This window comes from Bemisia tabaci, chromosome 4, assembly GCF_918797505.1.
Source record: "Bemisia tabaci chromosome 4, PGI_BMITA_v3".
NCBI lineage: Eukaryota > Metazoa > Arthropoda > Insecta > Hemiptera > Aleyrodidae > Bemisia > Bemisia tabaci.
The window spans coordinates 43,797,296-43,815,721 of NC_092796.1; the positions used below are offsets into that span (position 1 = coordinate 43,797,296).

Sequence of the window (18,426 nt, forward strand, 5' to 3'; positions counted from 1 at the left end):
GATCGAACCAACTTAATGGTTTGAAATTTTCACTGAAAATTTTTCACATAGAGAAGAAAAATCAGCGAAGTTTTCAAGTTTTTCAAAAATTGTTACTGAAAAGTTTTCAATGTAGGAAATAAAGGATGACAGGAAATGTGCAAAGCTGCAAACTGAGGTATGCATGTCTGCAATTTCACTATAGATACTTTATTATAATGTAGGTCAGTTCTGTTGTATCAAATTTTATTTTTTTAAAAATATTCACAGCATGACAAAATTTAAATACCTTGAAGTATGAGGAAAAACATTTTTGTCAAGAAGCACACAATGGAAAATGTTTGACTCTATCTATCTAAATTTAAGACCATTTTTTATAAAAGTTCATACCATGATACCGTAAGAAGAAATGTGATTGTGAAATTTCTAATCACCGTTTTAGCTGCACACGAAAACTATCCAAAATAGGACTGATCAAATCAGAACTGCCCAGATAGTCCGTCTGTTTTGATTAATTTAATTTTAGTTTGATTTCTCTACTTTTAAAAGTAGATGTGCACCAAATTACTTTGATTTTGATCCGTACAGTACTTTTCTTCCCGGGAGGCTTTCAAACAAACCATTTTCAAAGTGTAAATTTCCAATTCCGCACACTTATTCATTAATTTAAATCATCAGTTATTGGTGAAAAATGCAGACATGTTCCAGTATAATTAAGTATCTGTCATTTAAAACATAATTATTTATCCTTTGATATGGCTTATCCATGACAAACAAAGTAAAAATTTATTTCATTGAAGTTTTATAAATTCCATAAATTTGTCACGATTATTCAAATGAAGCCATTAGTCTTGCTAGCTTTGGCGCCGAATGAGTTTGAACAATTCATGGCACACTTTTCTCACTGGGATCAATGTAACCCAACATTTGGTGCATAGCTATGCTGATGACTGATTTATAAACTTTAAGCACACATCGGTTTCGATGTTAATTTAGAACTTTCGATACATACCTCGTCGAGGCTGACTTATAAGTGCCCTTAGTTCGTACCAGAATGAAACGCATGTATGCGCTGAATGTCATCTACATCAAGCGGAATAAGAGGAATAATTTTTTTGTCGTCTCAGAATTAATATTAGAAGTTCATATTTACCTCCTCTTAAAAAAAGAAAAAAAAAATCTTTAAATTGATTGTTGATCATTTCCCTCCATTGTTTTTTGTAATTTAAATTATTGTTTTGTTTAAGAAACATCAGTTCAATCCAGAGGCAGAAAGTCTTAAAGTTCATAAAAATGGATTTTAGGACCACAAAATAAGTAGTTCCATTTTTTATTCTTAAGGGTCTGTTATTTTATTAGAGCAAATGAATCTAAACCTCTCTCCCTGTAAAAATTGTAAAAGAAAGAGACTGGATCATCTTGTTAAGTGTTAGTTGCTTTTTTAATTTGTACATGGTGTTAATAAATATGTTTCCTATTACATAAACCTCAAATCTAATTTTTGTTTTTCTATGATGTCTGTAAAGTTCCTCTATTCTCCGATCAGTGAAGAGCACTTACTAGGTCAAGCTGGGAATATTTCTGGACAGCGTTTTTTTTTCTTTTTCTTTTTGCAAATGTTGGCTATCACGGAAGCCAAACCTGGGCCAAGTTTTGAGCTTGCTTTACAATGTGAAACTTCCATAAATTATTCCTACTAATCATACTAATCCACCAACCTACTAGAATTTTAGGGAAACTTTCTTTGTACAGATGCCTTAAGTATATTATTCTCCTGTAAAACATGTGTTTACTTTTTGTATACTATTACACAATGAAGAAGGAAAAGACAGGCATGAAATTTGTGCCCGAGTAACCGTTTTAACATGGTGATAGAGCGTAAAATAAGTAAAAATACAAGCTCACTTGATAACCTTATGCACTCATCATAACAGACCTTTTTGAGATGTCTTTTGAACCCAGCAGGGTTGCCATTTGCAAGGCCCTAACACCGATTTACCGTATTTTCCAGACATGTCCTCAGCCTGGACCTATTATAGCTGATTTTTCGCTTTTTATCTGAAAACTCCCTGTTATGATTTGTCACCTGTAAAGGTAACAAGGAAACGGAGGAGGCAATTTTTCCCTGATATTATCTAGACAATATCAAAATCATTAAGTTTGTTTGCAGGGCAAGTGACAGGGGTATAAAGGGTCTGTCCCTGTCCGACCACTAACCCTTTATGGCATTGTGTTACTTTTTTGTAGCAACAAATCTTCGCTTCTTTTTGGTTTTTAGTGCATTTTTTTTTCAAGAGTTAAGTATTTCTCAGTGGAAGATGTTCCAAATTTGTATCAACGTTTTCTTTTTCAAAAAAATCATTACCAAAATTTTTAAACTTTACGGACAAATTTGGGACTATATGTTCCTAAGAATGGTACAGCATAGATGTGTCTCCCAGTATCCGGAACACAGAATTAATTCATGCCATAGAGGTTTAGAGCCTACGTTCTACCCTAAAAGACTTATTATAATCTTTGACTTTTCAATCTTCAAAGTATTTGCAGGAAAAGTAGAAGTCGAGTTGGATGAGTTGGTAGTTGTTTACTTCGACTGTCACATGCATTAAATTTAGCAACACCTCTTTAGAGGAAGGTATTGGTTTTCAGTATCTGCACACAATGGCAGCATGGATTTGTCGTTCCACCTGGTCCATCCTTGAAAACCATTAAACAGTGGCAGAGTAGTCGTTTGCATACAGAAAGCAGACAACTGCCAACTTATCTGAAAAGAGTTCTAACATGCAGAGCTTAACCATCATAATTATGATCTAGTTTTTATGAAAAAAGGCAGCTTTGAAAACTTGCTACTTATAGTTCAATTTGGATTGTTATTACTTTTTCCCCCTCCCTTAAAAAACTAATGCTCTCGGGATCAATAGAGAAAAAGTAATTTAAATTAAAACAAATTAACAATTTATTGAGAAGATATCACTAGTAATACAATGGACAATATGAAAGTATTATTTACACTCATTTAGAATGCTAAAAAGGATGACAGTAAGTTAAGCTTAAATGAAAGAGTCATATCTCAATGAGACATCTTAACAAGGACAGCTTTTCACACAATCAACACTCTCTACTTAGAACAATTATGGATCACAAGACCCATCGGTCCAACCGTCACGCCACCTCTCATTGACGCGACTGCAATCAAACAAGGGCTTCCCCAATCGGTAGTTTACATTGTTGTGTGCCCAACAAAGCCATTGTGACAGTGATTCTTGTGAGGTTGTGACTGGAGGACGAATTGATATCCTTAAAGAGAAGAAAATTGAAAGATAATTACTCAAAAACAAAATCTTGAAACTTATTTAATAAAATAAAATATTGAGGATTAAGTTTCACAGTTTACCTTATGTCCTTTAAGTCTGCCAGTAAGCATGCAAATGGCAATCCTACCTTCCTCATTTAGAACAGATTGAGTATTTATCTTCGGCAAACATTAGAAGTCTTTAGTGCACAGTAAATTTCAGAGCAGAGAGGGCAAGGACACATTTCTTAAAGATACCCTTGAGTGAAAATATTTTCGAGTTAAAGTACATGGACACGTAAAAAAAGGAGAGAAAATATAAATGAAGTACCGGTAATACAATAAAGAACTTACATATCTGAAAAATCTTTTGCGCATGTTTCACAAGGATAAAAGCGGGAGAGGAGAACAAAAAATTTTGACATATCTTTGCGCTGCCGATCAGTTGGATGATCTGGATAGTAAGCAGCCATTGTATGCAATAATCCCCATGTTTGGTAACCTGCAAAAAAGAAATAACATGCAGGTTAGCTTGGAATATTATTTTCTTTCCAGCATAAATCAGTAAAATATGATTAACAATAATAAGGAAGATTTCAGAAAAGACATTTTTGTATGGTTCGAAATAGTTACACATTAAATGATAAGTTTCTTTGTGAAGGTCGATTTGACCTTAGTATAATGATTCCCGTTTTCTCAGGAGCTGGAAGTTTGAATCAGGTTTCCCATAAAATTTTAATGCGCTAACAAAGCTTGTAGTGGTTCAATTCTAACCCTGTCTGGTGGTCCATATTGTCCATGTAGAATCTCATGGGGAGCGAATTTGCAAAGACTTTCTCTTACCAAAATAGAGCCTCTGAGCACTCAGTAAATTATTATCCATCAAGTGGCTTCCTACATGATGGCTGACAACTGGAATGTAGTTTCCCTTACCTAGTTGATCTTTGTCCAGAGGACAGTTGTTTCCTAAGATATGTAATTGCGACTTTGTTGCTGTCATTGGATGTTCAGCCGTCCCACTTTGACTAGTCTGCAACAAAGGTAAATGTGATTAAGAATTAAATCAAAGTAGGGTCCACAACAAGAAAGTTTTAACACTTTTGTACTGAAACAGAAAGTTCGTCATCTTGATTTTTGTATTTTCTTTTTATATGTATGATACACTAAAGACAAGGCCTAGATCTTCTGCAACAGCATACAACTGTTCAAACTTAGTTGACTTAAGCTGATTGAGTAAGTAAGTACTGCGGTGTAAAATGTGCATCAAATGCAATTTTCAAGATTCTGTCATTTTACAATTATCTTCATTTGGGACATGCTTATCTAATACAGTAGGTATCTCAAAAATTGACAGAAGACAGGAATGGGTAGGAGCTTCGAGTTAAGGAGAGCATTACTTAAATATACAATTTAGTTTTAGCCTTCTCAGGATGACCTTATACTTTGAGTCCAGACACAGATGAGAATAAATATTGCTTGCATCAGTTTAATAATTTGTACACAGAATATTCTCATAGAGAAAAAAAGGAGGTGTTTGCATCTTGAAGCTTTTTTACCCTGTGATGTGGGTAGGTACAATATTGGTCGATATATTTCCGCAAAATCCGAAATTAAAAGTACGAAAGACGGACCATAACATCCGTTCTTTTTCTGCTTAGAGCAACTTAAAATTTACTTTAAAACACTTCAAATAGAATAATTTTTTTCCCATAAATAACATCATTTCTAAGAAAATTGATGATAAAAGTCATCTGCACAGACCTCATCAACAAGATCCAAGATCCCCAAAATGCGACCACCTCTTTTTTCCTCTATCGCACATTCTGAAGAAAAGAGGAAAAAGTATTGGTTGAAGGTTTAAAGTTCTATTAATGGATGTTAGAAACTCGCAACAAAAAAGAAAGCTCTTCTAGAATGGTAACAGACCAGGGTCCTCGTTGATGTTACATTAATGTATCGGCAAAACAAAAAATTAATTCAAGAGGGGAAATTAAAGTCACGCTACTTACAGAGGAGGCCATGCTTCATAAAACGTGAAATGATGACATTTAAACGAGTCAATTCCTATCCTGCTTAATTATATGGAATGAAAAAGGTATTCTTAGCCACTGACAAAAACATAACACTTGTGCGAGGGGCAGACAGAATTATGATGATAAGGTTAAAACTGTCAGCTGATGGCATTTTGTGAGTGAACATCTGACAAAAATTTTCAAAGGAAGGGTGGGGTATATTGTCAACATTAGTAATTACATACAACAATGCTGTGTAGGTGAGGTCGTTGTGAAGTTATCATTATTCGTAATATTCATGAATGGCAATAAAAAAGGCTGAAAAAGAATTAAGGTATCCACCCTTTGCTTTCTAGACGGTAGGGATGGAGCCAATGATTCTTAATTGAAGTTAGGGAATTTATTTTAAAAGTTCCTAGGAGGCGATAGACATTGCTGCATTTGATGATCAAGTTTTCGAAAAAGTTACATCAGAAAGTTAGTGAGCAATGATAGTGTATTCCAGTAGCAAACTCATGATTCCAATAAAGACGTAATTATTAACTAAAAGTTATTTCTTACTAGGAACCAGGAGAAAGATAGCGTTCTCAAAAGTGAGGAATGTCTACAGCATTCATGATTTAATACTGCGTCGGGTGATACTTAGAGTTGCCCAAAAGAGGACAAAGAAATGAAAATACTAGAAAAAGGTCTCTAGGTACTGCTGCGATAAATTCAACGGTGACAAGGTATGGAGGGTGTGAATGCCTAACCCATTACGACGTGCCGTTGAATGTCAGTGGTAAGACCCCTTGACCAAGTCTACTGCGCCAGAGAAGATAAATCAAATGCGTGAGAAGCACATACTTACATCAGACTCCGGGGAACCTTTCGAATTCGGTTTCCCCTTAGTGTAGCTGGTCTGAGCTTTCGCCCAACTTTTGAAATCCGTGCAAGCTCTGCATGGGGCTGCAGTGCTGTGTTTATTGTTGGAAGTGAAGTGGTTGAAAGCCTCAGTTTCAGGGGTATCCACAGGCTCATATCTTGATTTTTCCCTAGACGTCGGCATTGCTGTCGAAAATAATAACAAAATATGACACAGTTCAAAAATTTCAAGTACTACACTGCTGAAACTTGAGTAACTCTGCTAGTAAACGTGAGTAGCGATAGCGAATGATGATGAAATTCATGAATATGATATGAATAGAAGAATAGAACTTCACCAATACAGAAGATGGTGGCAACGTTGACCTCGACAACGCATCTAACCTAAAAAATCGGCAAGTTCGAATGTGAAATCGCGTCAAATTGAATTGTATCGATTAAATTTATTATTAATTAATAATTTGTCTCGTTGCCTTGTGGAGTGTTAATTAAATTAGAGATCTTCACTTCGCATTTGCGGAGGCAGCTCAGATTTTTATGTTTGCTTCCGTTTTTGTGTATTTCTAAAGATTTTAAGTAAGTACTTAGGTTGATTACTCAGCTTTATCATCATTATTGTTCTCCACGTAAGTTTTCGTTGTTCTATGAGAATATATATTTCAGATTTTTCATTTGCACTGGCACTACTCAACAAAGGCTTAAGTCACACATTGAGCATTAAAGTTGCAGAGCTAATCTGATATATCTACTACCTTCGCCCTCTTGCGTTGACTTGTAATGTCACAGATCAGCATTTCATTTTATTCTCCAGTGCCTGAAACGTTTTATTTATTGCGTATTGCACACTAATCACCCATAAAATACCACGCATATGTAATATACCTCTCCACAGATTCCATGTCGCAGGTGTTCGTACAGCTTAAAATATTTGTAACATTATTCAAGGACTTGCTAGGGTCAAGGTTTACAAGGTAATTCCTAGAGAATATTACCGCTGCTAATTGCTTTGACTTCTTGTTATCTGCCCACTTACTTTTAGTCAAGTGAGGCACTCAAAGTCTGCTGTCTTATGTATCATGAAGATCCTGTGTAAATGATTTAGGTGAGGAAAACATGTCTTGGTCTTGTTTTCGGAGGCTCCAGGTAGTAGAGTTTGTATGGGAGGAACTGAGGAAGTCTCATTTTTTGTGCTCGTGCAATGCTTGTCAAACTCTTGACGTCTTGTCTGAATTTGTCTTAAGGCTGCAGTATATTCTATAATGTTGATCTTTACTCAGAATGAGAGCGAATTCAATTTCTACAGGCTGATGTTGCATTTACTGTTTTCTCCTAGGTGAATAAAGCAAGTGAGCCCCTCATTTTTTTGATGATGTATCGGAATGGATTTGTAAGGAATTGTAAAGAATTTGTAAAGAACGGCTCAGAATTCAAATTTTTAGAAATGAAGAACAACGCACTTACTTAATTTAATTCAGGTCATATAATTCTTGGTTTTCAAAATTCTCAAGGATAATTACTTTGCCCTCTAAACTTTGGTCTTTGCTTGGAATCCATTCTTATCACATTGTTTCTATTGAAAAAATCTAAGAAATACTTTCTTGACTTGTTATTTTAATTTTTCCATCGTAAGTTTTCTCCATTTCTGTTTCAGTTTTGTGGATGTACAAAGTCAGCCATGAAGTATTATTATCTAGTCACAATTTTATTTTCTCTTATCTGCTACCAAATATTAGCAGCTGTGCAGTTTAGAGAGGATGTAGAAGACAATGAATTTGCAGAATTTGAAGAGTTTGATGAGGAAGAAGTAAAATCAGCGAAGCCATACGTGAAAGAAGCGCCACAAGCTCGGAAGATCGAGCAAACGATCGAAGAAGGAAATGACTTCAATGAAGATGATGTTGTTGTAGAGGTAAAATTTCTATTCATAAATTGTTCTTTTTTTCCATGTAACAAAAAGGGGCCAAAGCCCAGGAAAATAATCATTGGAGTTGAAGTTTCATATTGTGTTTTCAAACTCATTTCTCAAAACTCGCTGTCGCTATTATAAGTTTAAATTATTTACATCGATTGCGTCTCTCGGAACTCCCTTCATTCAGAACTATCTTAAATTCCTTCAGGATAACAAGCACACTTCTTCCGCCAAGTATCATTTTTTAAGATATTTACCTACTCGCCCATTTTCTTCTCTCAAGCTTGGAAATGTGAAGGGAGAAAAATCCATAAAAAACATTTTTTGATTTTTCCCTCTCGCTCATAGAATTTTTTTTGTTTCAGGATGATGAGAGTGAGATTGATCATTTCAACGATGATGAAGAGTTCGAAGGGTTTGATGGTGCAGATCCCTCAACTAAGTCAAAAGAAGCACCCAAAATCACCATTACAAATGTGAGTATCATTTCATAAATATTTGTTCCCAATTAAAATAGGTATATAATTTATGAAGAAACTTTTTCTTCTGTACCTGTTATAAGTAATGTTGTAAGGCTGTGTAATGTTGCCATTAACCAGTCTTCAGCGTTAGAAACAACATTCGCGGACGAAACCCAAACAATTGAGTATTGTTGACATCTCTCAGATTGCTGCAGGTAATGTTTAAAATGAGTAAAAATTCCTCCTTTTTTTGGTGTCGTGTGATTTATCTAAAAATGTAGGTTTTTTGGTGTTTTATTATGAGACTAAAAAAATGCAAAAAGGATAAATTTATTCATCATTAACCAAAATAAAGTTAAAATCTGATTGTCCAATAATATGTAACAACTTTGATACATCAACCTGATAATTCCAGACAAGGAAATTTTGATAGTACCGAAAAGCCTTTAGGAAACGTTATGTCATTGAAATCCTCTAATTTCCCCTCGGGTATTGTCAATATAACCTGAAGCGACTGGTTATAATCAACACTACTCCTTGCTACTACATCAAATGTAAGACTCCTGTTTTATGTTTTCTGTAGGGTCCAAGTGTATTTTAAGTTTATTGGCTTAGGATATTCCTCTTTTCTGGTTTTGTCTCTTAATCGATACACTACGTCATTTACGCATGTAAGGAAGAAGAGATAGTAAAGACTCTATTAATTTTCTGAATACTATCTGATATTTATCATGTATCAATGATTTTTTCATTTTTAAGTTAAGTTCTGAAATAAATTGTGTAGAAAAGCTTTCATTCATCACAACAAACCCCATCTTTCATCAAATTTGTGAAGCGCAAGTAATGTTGTTTTCAATTTTTCCAGGTTCCTTTGCATTTAAGAACAAATTTCAATAGTTTTTATCTGGAAATTCTCATGATCTCTGGTCTAGTCATTTATTTCCTCAACTTTTTTACGGGGAAAAATAAAAATATCAAGATAGCAACATCTTGGTTTGAAACACACAAGTCCTTGCTGAAAGAAAATTTTACCCTTGTTGGTGAGTGTACCCTACAACCAAAAACTTTATTATTCTTACGGCTATTTGAAGCTGAGGCTGACAGGAAGGTGAGAACACCAGAAAAATTGTGGTCAGCAGTTGATATTTAAAGTGATTATCGACTGGTTTGCCTCCTTCTCAGGGTAAAAAAAAAAAAACAACTGAAATAGACAGATCTGAGCTCGTGGTCATTTTTTCTGCGTCATTCTGCCCATTGCTGGAGAGTTATCCTTATTTTGGTTCATTTTCATAGCCTGTGAATTTTTCTATTGAAACGTTTCGCTGAAATTCTAAACAATTGAAATTTTATCTCTGTAAGCTCATTTCTTGCCAATTGTCATGAATCAAAGAAGCATCGGAATTTGCTATCCTGATTGAATCCAAAAGTTTTAGTTCTTGTATTGTGATGAGAGTGTTGTAAACTCTCGCAAATAGTCAAAAAGCAATTTTAGAGCAAAAAGCACTGAAAACTTTTTTAATTTGAAATTACCAATTATATTCTGAAATTATTCAGATTAATAAGATTTTACCAGTTTGATGTCAGCAAAATGAATTTTCAGACCAAGCAATCAGTAATGACAAATTTGTAACTTCATAAATCACAGTTTTTAATTAGTTATTACTCATTCCTATAAAAAATATTTCTTCCTATTCTCTGTGGGTATGGAATGAGAAAAAGATACCGCCAATATTTTTAATTTAATTGATATTCCTTCAGGAATAATATGATGGATGTATTTTCTGCAGTTCTATTTTGATATTTCATCATGAGTTGCCTTGTGCTAAGTTGTTTTATGTTTTTGATTTATACAGGGGATGATGGGAAGGTTGAAATGGAAAGTGAAACATTGATTAAAGAGTCAGACAGTGTGTTTACATTATGGTGCAGTGGGCGAACATGCTGTGATGGTATGCTTGTCGAGCTAAAGTTAATCAAGGTAACCTTTTGCCATAATTTACAGCTTTTTTCAACATTTTTGTCAGTTTGTTAAACTACCTCTTTTTAAGTCAGCTCTTGCAGAAAATTCACTGAAATTTGCACAACTGTTTTCGTGTAAAATATTAAAGTGCCCAATTAGATTTGGCAATAGCTGATGAGGCTTGGTACCTTTCTGCTTAATACCATCCAAATGTATGTTGTTGCTGGTTGGCAACTCTCAAGGAAGCATTGCCTAAACTTTCCTTTGAAATAACCCATTTAGCTTGGCCTTTAATTATTCTAGGTCATTATAGTTGGGAAGAATTTCATCTCCTGAGAATTATCGAAATTGGTTCTGTAATTTAAAATTCTGGTTTTGCTTTATTTTGCATCTCCCAATAGCGTCAAGATCTGGTGGCTGTCATTGCAAATTGGATGAGACCATCCAATGATCAAATTCACGTTCGCATCGATGTAACTAAAGAGGATATGGATTCATTTGTTCTTTGTATTGCCAACAAAAAAATGGCAACCAAGCTGTCAAAAGAAATGAACGATTTGGTAATTATTAAATTCACTTCTTTTATTTGAATCTCCCAAGTGTGGAAGTTGAGTGTTCACTGTACAGTGCCCTCAAATGTTCCTAGAAACAATATTGAGCACAACTTTACAGAAATCAATTACAAAATGCTTAGGTGTCAATAAGCACATATTTTTTAGACATCCTAAAATTTATTTGTACTTTTCAGATAAGCTAAGAGCCAAACTGCTCGTGGCAAATTTAATATTGTTACCTATTTAAATCTTTTTAGAGGGGTAAAAGGGCTCATACCCCAAAGATGTGTCTTCTCGATCACTGTGTCAGTAACAAGGACAGTCGATAGTTACCACAATGTTGTCAATTACCATCATTTGTCAATGACAATGAGAATGACAGCCGTGAAAAATGAGCTATTTCATTTAACGAGGAAATTGGTTGAGCTTCAAATATCTCCCAGACTTCCCACACTTATTTGCTTTTAGACTTTACTCTAATCTATTATTTTGGTAATGATACCTTAACTTTCATAGATTCATACCATAAAGTCAATTTTCAATAACTTGGACGTGAACCCTTTTAGAAATGACCGATTAACATAAGATAGTGCCTGTTCCCTTGTCGAATTACCTTTTTATTTTTTCATAAAACAGTGAACTGATAATAAAACAAAAATATAATTCCTCTCTTTCATTTTCCAGAGCATTTATTGCCCAGAACGAAAACCAGGGGACAAGTTCCGTCTCTCTAATAATTTCAATGTAATGAGTGAAATATCAGAGGCAACCAATGGAATTTTGGACTCCAAAGTAACCAATACCCTCAACACGTTTGCAAAATACATTGACTGTATCCATATCTCTGATCAATTCAGTGGACCAAAACCAACTGAGTAAGTACATATGCTGTCAAATTTTTTTTTAAAAAAAAAACACACCACTTATCAATACTTTATACCTACTGGTTTCTGACCCATGATTTACTTTGAATTAGTCAGGGAAGAGTCAAATGCTCCATGCAATGTAATCTTTGCGGTATCTGTAATGTGTGTGCTTTTTTTCTTACAAAAGACCCGATGCACCCAGTTGGAAGTCCATGAACCTTAATCGAACAGATGAAATGGGAATCAGCCTAATTAAATTTGACATTGCCTACCTCCTCTCATTTTTCAATTTCCAAACGGACAACTAAGCAATGTAATGCCTTGTAACTGTCTTTGAATTTTCCTTGCGTTATTAAGAATATATACTAACAGAATTTCAAGGCAGAACGCTGCTTATTTTTCTGGTGAAAAAAATAAAATGTGGGGAGAAACAAGATCTTGTCTGATGTAGTTAGGCCAATTCCCGTTAATTGCGTCAAGTTTCACATATCTGATCAATTTATCTCTTCTTTGACAGTTGAGAAATTTGGCTGAAATTAGATGCAGAAAACACGAAAAAACAGATTGAATAAATTTGTGTGATTTTAAAGGGTTGGTGGCTCCCATTTTTTTAATTCATTTTTTAAAAGTACAGAGTGAACTGAGCTTTTGGGAATTGTTCCAAATTTTTTTGATTCCTAATCGTCAAAGATATCCCTTTTAAAAATGTCACTGATGGGACCAGTTTTAAACGATATTTTCGGCAGACTCTGATGATGTAGCCAGGTGAGAGTAACAGCTTTGGCTGATTGCGTGAACACAGTTTCAGGCTTCGCCTTGCTACTCCAACCCTTTTGATGGCTTTTGATCGGTTGGATTTTTATTAGCTTTTTCTCCTGTTTGAAATGCTTTTTTGAACTTTTTAATGAACTTTATTTTTTCACAAAATTTTATCCAGGATAATTATACATACTACAAACCTGTACAAATTTCTTGCCACTGCCCCATTTATAATCGAACGCAACGTCCATCAAGTTTGCCAAAGTCGTTTTTATTGCTTTATGTTGTCAGCTGTAGTTTTGAAGAAGGAAGATTTACTCTCATGTAAACCTCTCATTTTATTATTTCAAGAAGTGAAATGAAAAAATTCATATTTCAATGATATTATTAGCGTGTTTGATTTTTGCAAATCCACAAAATTCCTCTTCTCTATTACCATCTATTCTTTAATATCTCATGATTTTCTTTTCTTTTCTTTTCTTTCTTTTTTTTTTTTGTTTTGTTTATAGAGACGTGCCTGTTACAACTCAACCAGAAACTAAGAAAGTCATGATATTTGAATTCAATTTTCCATCAAAATCCAAATCTACAACTGAACTGACCGAAACCTCATTGATTTTATTCCATTTCATATTCTACATTATGAATAGAGTGAAAAGGTTGAGACTCAGCAAAGAGGTAATTGATATTATTAATTCGTGTCAGTGATTTTTTGTCTCCAGTAAGATACTAATCTTCCAATTTCAGCGTTTTCAACTGTAAGCCTTGATACACTTATTTTGAAGAAAACATTGTGATTAAGACCTCATACTCTTTCTGCAGTTTTCTGATAACAGAGATCTATCTTGAGACTACTACCAACAAGCCGCTCTTATAGCGCTTTTTTTCACTCTGCGACATCCAACCTCCACTGAAAGTGTTCCTGCCAGAGCTCCCGCGGCAAATTGCATCCCCTCATTTCCTGCTCATTCCCTCAATCCACGATTTGGCAGGGCGTCCTCTAGATTTTCTGCCGGGGGGGGGGGGGGGGGGGACCCCAATCCAAAACCTTTTTAGGTAGCCTATTATCTGGCATCCTTTGCACATGCCCATACTAAACAAGCTATTTCGTGAAAATGTCTAGCTTTATGTTGTTTTCGACACCCATAATTTCACGTAACCTTTCATTCCAAACAAGATCCTTCCTCGAACTCACCTCCACCTTTAAAATTTGAAGACGCTGAATAACTTCATCATCCATTTATTTTTAGTTGAAATTCTTATTTTGAAAATAGTTTACATTTGAGATAGGTGATAAATGTGAAAAAACATTGATAATAGTTTCTACAGAGTGAGCAAGCTTTGAAAAAATTTTTAGCATTTACCTACTTAAGACGAAGAACAAGGTAACTAACAGATTTTCTACATTGATTTCACTAGTTTTTTCAGATTTTATGAAAATAAATTCCTATCTATCATTATGTATGGAAGTAATATTTTTGTTCTGTTACAGAGTAAAGCAAAGGCTGACAAAAACAGAGCCAAAGTTGAGGAATCATTTTTGAAATCAACCCACGCAGCTAGAGCAGAGGCTGCAGCAGCCAGAAAGGAGGAGAAGAAAAGACTTGAGAAAGAACGCATCCTTCAGGTATTCATGATGATATTAGTTATATGAGTCTGACTCTCGCATTTTCTCAATGGATTTTTCGCATGAAAGTACACCTATTTTGTGATGTAAGAGGGTGAGTCAATTACGAAATGAGCGGTGTTGCTCATGGAACTCCTCACTCACCAGGTCTCATGCAAAATGAAGTTATGCCTTTACATCATACGGACGTATTTCTATCAAACGGAACTAAGCGCAGATTTGAGTTCCTTTTGAGGAATTTAGAATCCTGGATAGCGCGTTCTGTCAAAGAGACCTAAGCGCCATGGAAAAGCATTGCGAATATAGGACGGAATAAGCCGGACGCCCGATTCCGCTGCCAATCCAAGCCCCCCTCTACCTTCCTCACCCTATGGCGCTTAGGTCCAAGTGATAGAAATACGTCCATATGTCTTGTCTCATTAAGAACCGGTGAAATGTGAATTAAAGGCATAAACACGACAATAGTTTGGTGTCAATTTTTTGGTATTAACGTATGATGCATTTTCAATTAGGTTGCAAGGTTCACATGAAAAAAAAAGAAAAAAGAAAAAAACTTCATGAATCCCTGACTTTCCTCAGCGGCTATTGCAGATTTTAGTCAGTTTATCGGTATCAGCTTACCTTACCTATTCTTTTCTCCATTCACTCACAATTTTAACGAAATGATTTTTTGTCTCAGGAGGAGGATCCTTTGAAGCAAAAACGATGGGAAGAGAAAGAACTGAAAAGACAGATGAAAAAGAAGACTCCCAAAATGAAGCAGCTGAAAGTGAAAGCTGTGTAAGATTTTGGTGTTCAAAGTTTGTCTTTACCTCATTCAGGAGGAATGATTTGTTACTTGTTTGTTTTTAATCAGTGTAATGGGTAGCGTAAGAAAGGAGATACGGTTTCTGTGGAACCAGGTAGGCATATTTGTATTCTAATGTAAGTAATTTATTCGGTAGAAGCTTTCCTTGATAGTTTTTCCATGAACTTGACTAAAAAGTCATCATTGTTAAATATGAAGCTCTGTTTTACTATCATGTAGCTCAAAACTTAAGGGGTGGATTGAAAGAGAAGAGGCCTTTTTAGGCCTCACCCTAGCAGCAAATTTTAGGTTTTTGCAAGTTCGCTAATTTTTTCACGACATAATACATATGACATTACATATTTGATAGTGATCAACAAAAATATGAAAGCTATCCAATTTCCCGAATCATGAAATTTTTTTAAGTAGGCTGTATAATTAATTTGGTCTGTTTGTGGAAGTTTGCGGCATCTGTTGCTAAATTGTTCCAACTGTCAAACAATGTCTCACTCAGGTGAAAAGCCCAAAATAAGCCTCGTTTCATTATTGAAGTGCTTTGTTGTTTAGTGGCTTTAAATCGTAATGGTCATTTCGAATACTAATCCATTTTAAAATTGGAACATTTTTTAGCACTCTGATGAGGTCAAAGTCTCCCCCTCTTGCTTTGATCACTGAAGTACTCTAGCATTTTTTATTCTTCGAGTACCTTGAAATTCCAACCAATTGAAAAGTAATTGGACTTTGACCATCATGAACAATTCCTTTTTCCTTTTTTTATCTGCACTTCTTCATATAGAAAAAGTCATGAATCATAAGGTTAGTTGTTGTGGTATCAGTGATATTAGTCATCAGTGATTGTCATTTTTTCATTTTATTTCTTTTTACCGATCATTTGTCTCAGTATTTAAGTGATCTAAGGAAACTTTATAAAATGAAAAAGTTGAATCTTTGTGGGATCATAATGTTCATTTTTCTTCCAGTTTCGTCAGAGGAACTTGATATTACAGACCACTGATATTAATACATGCATAGGACTCGCAGAAGTAATGCATTTCAATGCGTAGGTAATTGAAAAGTCGCAATTCCTAATTATTGCATTTTAGCCTAAGTTACCAATAAAAATTATCACTTTTGGCAGACATTCGAATTGTCTTCATTTTTCAATAATTGTAATTTTATTAGGTAACTTACGAATGTAAGCCAAATGTGTTGTTAGTGCCATTTGTTGAAAGTGATTTATAATCAGTTTGTCTGGCTTATAATAAGAATTTTTATTCACAAATGGAACATCTTGATTTGCTTCATTGCTAGAAGATCAATCACAATTTTTTACATGTTTGTTAGTTGCAAGATATTGCTATCCTCCTTATCATGACTGCACCTCAGGTTTCTAGAAATACTGAATTTAATGTGTCCTTTTGTGTATCAAGGTAATTTTTTTTTGGCAAGTGTCTGTAGCTGTGCACCTGCTCTTAAATATTTGTTTATCTTACAACTAAATCGAATTTATAAAACCTCTTGCAATATATGTACTGACAATCATCTTTCAGCACTAAATTCTGAATCATAGCCTGCTCAGACGCAGGAAATCATTAAAATGCTTTGCTCTAACCTAGCAAGCCACAAAAATCCAAATCACAAGAATTGAAGATCTAAATTTTTTAGTGTTTTTGGGAACATAATTGTTCTGAAAAAGAGAAAACTTTATATCTTTACGATGATAATGATAAAGGCCTCAATGGTTTGTCATAATGTACTTTTTACTATGCTGAGATAGAAACTTAGTAAGGCAATTCCAAAGTTTTATACCTGAGAACTATTTTTATTATTAATCACACACCAAGACTTTTTAATTTTTTCTGGTTTAGCTAGAGGATGCATGATAGTTTTATAATTATGGAATTTTTTCTAGAAAAAAGTACCACAGGAGCTGTTCAGTATAACGCAGGTAAGTTACCTAGGGGAGGGAACCTGAGCTGGGCTCACAGCGTCTAAAAAGGAGTGGAGTATGTGCTCCCTCCTGTAACAAATAATATTTTCCCATACAAACAATTTTTTACGCCAATTTTTCAGGTTTTCTGCGTTGTGGAAAATTTTGGTGAGGAAGTCAGGGGTCAAGGCAGACTCATGTTGTTCAAAAAGGGTGGAGAGATATTATGGTTGGCTCCTCAGGGTGGTGAGGGGGAGAGGTCAAACAGTTGGCCAAAATAGCATATGCGTAATACTGAAATGGCTCCATATTGATTACTTAGACCTTGCCCTGTTGCATGAGAAGCAATTTTTTTTTTTTTTTTGTATAAAAATTTTGAATCTTTTCTATTATCGCATTTATTTGCATTAATTTTTGTACTATCCTCAACAAAATTTATATTCGATCATTTGAGTTTTAGGGAGGAGCTAATTATTGACAGGAGAACAATTAAAGAGACCCAAGATACTCTGATGTAACTGATCTACAATTTTTTTTCTAGTAAATAAAAAAAATAACAAAAAATTATATTCATGATCAATATAACCTTGGTTATCTTTTGCCTCACCGGTTATTTAGGCACTCCTTTAAAAAATGCTATCCTTGTTCTTTAAAGAGGTTTATCCATCTGATTTTTGCTGAATGTTGATGATTTCAATTTACCCTTTTTCCCAATTTTATTATTTTGTATAAGATGTAAATTCACCTCTTGTGTCTGAAAATTAAACTCTTTTGTTACTTTATTTACTGTTATTCCATTACTTTCCCTGGAATAATCTGAGATCATCCAGTAAGTTAGCAATTGTCTCAAACCTTTCACGTGAGTAGTGCCTCAGGAATGTACTTATTCTCCCAAGGTTTGCAACTCATTGAAAGACCCTTGAATGCATTTGAAAATTTCTAAGTTCATAAATATCTTTAAATTTTGAGAAATCGTTAGAGTTTATGCAGAAGTACTTGAATTCTACATCATACAGTCATTACATTTAAATTCCTGGAAATCGGTTCTCCCTCCTTGCTAATTGCCATATACTTTTTCTATCGAACTTTTTTGATGCATTGAAGGTTATAGGTACATATGAAGGCTTTTCATAGTTTTCCCTGATACCTAAATCCTCCTTTTCCTAAAATAATGCCTAACTAATTGCAAGCACTCTCCGAAAAAACAAACTTAACAGCTCAGAACGTTCTTACGTAGTAAGAACAACATAGGAATTTATGTTCACAATATACAGGCAATTCATATTGCCAGAGAGACTGAAGTGTACCTTAAAATCATACCTAAAGGTCTTTTTATTTTAAACTGGCACCAATCAACTTTGATTCGATGTGGATTAATGGCGTATGTCATGGCCCCTCAACTTCTTTATTATAGGGCCACGAACCC

At 34.6% G+C, this 18,426-nt stretch overlaps 2 protein-coding genes across 3 annotated transcripts; one reads left to right on the forward strand and one right to left on the reverse strand.

Moving 5' to 3' along the window:
- Window positions 1-2,911: 2,911 nt before the first annotated feature.
- Alr (Evr1_Alr domain-containing protein Alr) lies at window positions 2,912-6,450 on the reverse strand. The gene is made up of 4 exons (XM_019052874.2): window positions 6,134-6,450; window positions 4,205-4,301; window positions 3,626-3,773; window positions 2,912-3,276 (listed from the first exon to the last, which is right to left on the reverse strand). The coding sequence occupies exons 1-4, from the start codon at window positions 6,329-6,331 to the stop codon at window positions 3,111-3,113; spliced, it is 609 nt and encodes a 202-aa protein (XP_018908419.2). The 5' UTR covers window positions 6,332-6,450; the 3' UTR covers window positions 2,912-3,110.
- Window positions 6,451-6,556: 106 nt separating this feature from the next.
- On the forward strand, window positions 6,557-17,782 carry LOC109037976 (PAT complex subunit CCDC47). Of its 2 annotated transcripts, none has more exons than XM_019052872.2 (10): window positions 6,557-6,773; window positions 7,799-8,056; window positions 8,422-8,532; window positions 9,383-9,557; window positions 10,371-10,495; window positions 10,879-11,037; window positions 11,716-11,906; window positions 13,166-13,334; window positions 14,149-14,283; window positions 14,963-17,782. In XM_019052872.2, exons 2-10 carry the CDS (start codon window positions 7,823-7,825, stop codon window positions 15,065-15,067), a joined length of 1,404 nt encoding a protein of 467 aa, XP_018908417.2. In that variant the 5' UTR covers window positions 6,557-6,773; window positions 7,799-7,822; the 3' UTR covers window positions 15,068-17,782. The 2 variants fall into 2 exon arrangements, with proteins under 2 accessions (XP_018908417.2, XP_018908418.2); XM_019052873.2 differs by having other exon boundaries at window positions 6,565-6,723.
- The last annotated feature ends 644 nt before the right edge of the window (window positions 17,783-18,426 follow it).

Excerpts from the sequence above, each read along its gene's own strand:
- LOC109037976 (XM_019052872.2), top strand. The coding sequence starts at position 7,823 with ATGAAGTATTATTATCTAGTCACAATTTTATTTTCTCTTATCTGCTAC. Across the intron at positions 11,038-11,715 it reads CAAAAGAAATGAACGATTTG|AGCATTTATTGCCCAGAACG; the intron begins GTAATTATTAAA and ends TTCATTTTCCAG. Across the intron at positions 13,335-14,148 it reads GGTTGAGACTCAGCAAAGAG|AGTAAAGCAAAGGCTGACAA; the intron begins GTAATTGATATT and ends GTTCTGTTACAG.
- Alr (XM_019052874.2), bottom strand. The coding sequence starts at position 6,331 with ATGCCGACGTCTAGGGAAAAATCAAGATATGAGCCTGTGGATACCCCT. Across the intron at positions 4,302-6,133 it reads AAGGTTCCCCGGAGTCTGAT|ACTAGTCAAAGTGGGACGGC; the intron begins GTAAGTATGTGC and ends CCTTTGTTGCAG. Across the intron at positions 3,774-4,204 it reads TCTGGACAAAGATCAACTAG|GTTACCAAACATGGGGATTA; the intron begins GTAAGGGAAACT and ends TCTTTTTTGCAG.